This window comes from Ornithodoros turicata, chromosome 3 (assembly GCF_037126465.1).
Source record: "Ornithodoros turicata isolate Travis chromosome 3, ASM3712646v1, whole genome shotgun sequence".
NCBI classification, from domain to species: domain Eukaryota; kingdom Metazoa; phylum Arthropoda; class Arachnida; order Ixodida; family Argasidae; genus Ornithodoros; species Ornithodoros turicata.
In genome coordinates, this window is record NC_088203.1 from 36,122,206 (window position 1) to 36,124,825 (window position 2,620).

General features: G+C 54.8%; 1 protein-coding gene across 1 annotated transcript; it reads left to right on the forward strand.

Moving 5' to 3' along the window:
* The first annotated feature begins 706 nt into the window (after positions 1–706).
* Positions 707–1,699, forward strand: LOC135389301 (uncharacterized). The gene has a single exon (XM_064619365.1). It carries the CDS (start codon positions 707–709, stop codon positions 1,697–1,699), a length of 993 nt encoding a protein of 330 aa, XP_064475435.1.
* Positions 1,700–2,620: the final 921 nt, after the last annotated feature.

A 2,620-nucleotide genomic window follows, 5' to 3' on the forward strand; every position in this document is an offset into this window, starting at 1 on the left:
CAGCGACAGCACCTGGGGGAGTTAAAGGGGCCGTAAACAGGCCGCCAGACATTTCACAAATAATGGTACCCCATGAAAGGACGCAGGTCATAATACACAAATATATATTTCGTTCACCTCGTGCCAACTCAGTGACTCATATAAATGCTTTCAAAGTTGAGTAACCAGCGCGCCTCTCTCCACCAGGCATACGTCACATGCCTACGTAGTGTATTGCCGTCCGATCGCGGGGCCGAGCTCCGCGCATGACGTTTCAAATTACCAGCCAATAAACAGTTTTCATTATGAAATGAAGTGAATTCTTTGTGTGAGGCGGAGTGCTCCGTTTGTTCGTGTGGAACTACATTTTGCGCTCCTTGCTTCCGAAATTCAGCGTTATGACATCTCGTAGATCTTCGGCTGGCGCAATCGTCAATAATTGGACTACTACCATATGACGTGATTCGAACCCGGGTACCTTCCAGTCACGACGTGACATGGCCAGCACGCTAACCACTGTGCCACGGGAGCTGGTGACGCGATGCTGCGTTGCTCAAACCAAAGTACGGCAGCCCAGCCGCCGGAACCATTCGAAGATGACGAAGATGACCCATTGCGCACCTACCTAAGATTCTGGAACTTTAGCGCCGGATATTCATTCGCGCTCGCGGTGTGCTGCGTGCTACTGCGCGGGAAACGTAGTTCGCGTGTGATATCTAAATTGAAGATGTGGCAGCCCCGACAGATGACGACAATGCTGGCCGGCTACTCTCGCGTAAATCATTCTTCGACCAACCTTCTACCCCGCTGGTTGTCTCTTTTCTTCCGGCTTGGAGATCGAGAAGCTAGTGACCCGAACGTGGTGTTTGCGGCCATGTCGCAGCCCCCCGCAACCGCGGCGACCGGCATCTCCACCCCTCAGGTTGTCCAACATAGCATCTCCCACGTAGCAGTCAAGATCCCGCCATTTTGGAGCGCGAATCCGACGGTTTGGTTTTCCCAGGTGGAATGCCAGTTCCACGTCGCAGGTATTACCAGCCGATCCTCCAGGTACTTCCACGTCGCCGCAGCGCTACCTCCCGAAGTGGCCAACGAAGTCACTGACATTCTTTGTGCCCCGTTGTCCACCGACCCTTACGACACTCTGAAGAAGGCGCTTATCGAGAGAACAACTGCTTCGGAACGTAAACGTCTGCAGCAACTGCTGTCCGCTGAAGACCTTGGCGACAGGAGGCCATCCCAACTCCTTCGACACATGCAGAATCTCCTTGGAACAAGGGGTTCAACCACTGACGAACCCCTCCTCAAAGAAATGTTCCTGCAGCGACTACCGCCCACCGTGCAGATGCTGCTTGCAACCGCTACAAATCTGCCGATAGCCGACTTGGCGGCGCACGCCGATAAGATCATGGAAGTGGCTGTCCCCACCATCGCCTCTGTTAAGTCCTTCGACGCCACTTCGCCCAACGCCATGCCACCGATACCATGTACTAACACGGTCCATGTCAAACCTAACCAAGGTTTACCTCAAAACGCTCCCGACATCCTCGAAAACCTACGGCAATACCACCTGCGGTCATGCAGACCACCTACGCCAAGCTTTCACTCGCCTACAAGAACATGGGATCGTAATCAACGTTCAGAAATCAGAATTCGGCAAGAGATCAATAGAATTCCTCGGCCACTGCATTTCAACCGACGGCATATCACCCCTGCCTGACAAGGTTAAGGCTTAGTCAACTTTTGCAGGCGTTTTGTTTCTTCTTCCGCTGTCCTGGTCCGCCCTCTTGAGACCCTCCTCAAGACACCCCGCCAATCATCAAAATTAACTTGGTGCTACGAGGCCGAAACTGCGTTTGACTCCGTCAAGAAAGCCTTGGCAGACGCAGTCATGCTGGCCCATCCCGTGCACGGCGCTCCGACGTCCTTGCTTGTCGTTGCGTCGACCAACGCTATAGGCGCTGCGCTACAGCAAGAGGTCAACGGCACGAGAAGACCTCTTGCCTTTTTCTCACGCAAGCTAAACGAAACGCAGTCAAAGTACAGTGCGTTCGGCAGGGAGCTCCTAGCAGCCTATTCCGCCGTTCGACACTTCTGGCATTTTTTGGAGGGCCGCACTTTCACTATCTGGTCCGACCACAAACCTCTCGTCGGCGCATTCACTTCCTCAAGCCAGAAATACAGCCCACGAGAGATACGTCATCTAGCCTTCATCGCAGAGTTCTCAACAGATATCCGCCACATCAAAGGTGCGCACAACGCGGCCGCCGAAGCGCTCAGTCGGATACACTCCGTCTCCACCACTACCCCACTCATCTCTGACATTATCATTCAAGAGCAGTCGACCGACCCCGAGATAGCACAGCTCCGCGCCCGACGTTCCACCAGCCTCCGCCTTGCCGACGTCGCGCTACCTGGCTCCACTCTCCCCATGCTATGCGACACCACCTACTCTGAGCCTCGCCCCGTCGTGCCGTCGGCTCTCCGCAAGTTGATTTTCGACAACATGCACGGTCTCTCCCACCCAGGAGTCCGAGCCTCCACCAAGCTCATCCTAGAACGTTACGTTTGGCCTGGAGCTCGGCAGGCCATCCGCCGCTGGGTGCGCGCCTGCGTACTCTGCCAGACCACTAAGATCCAG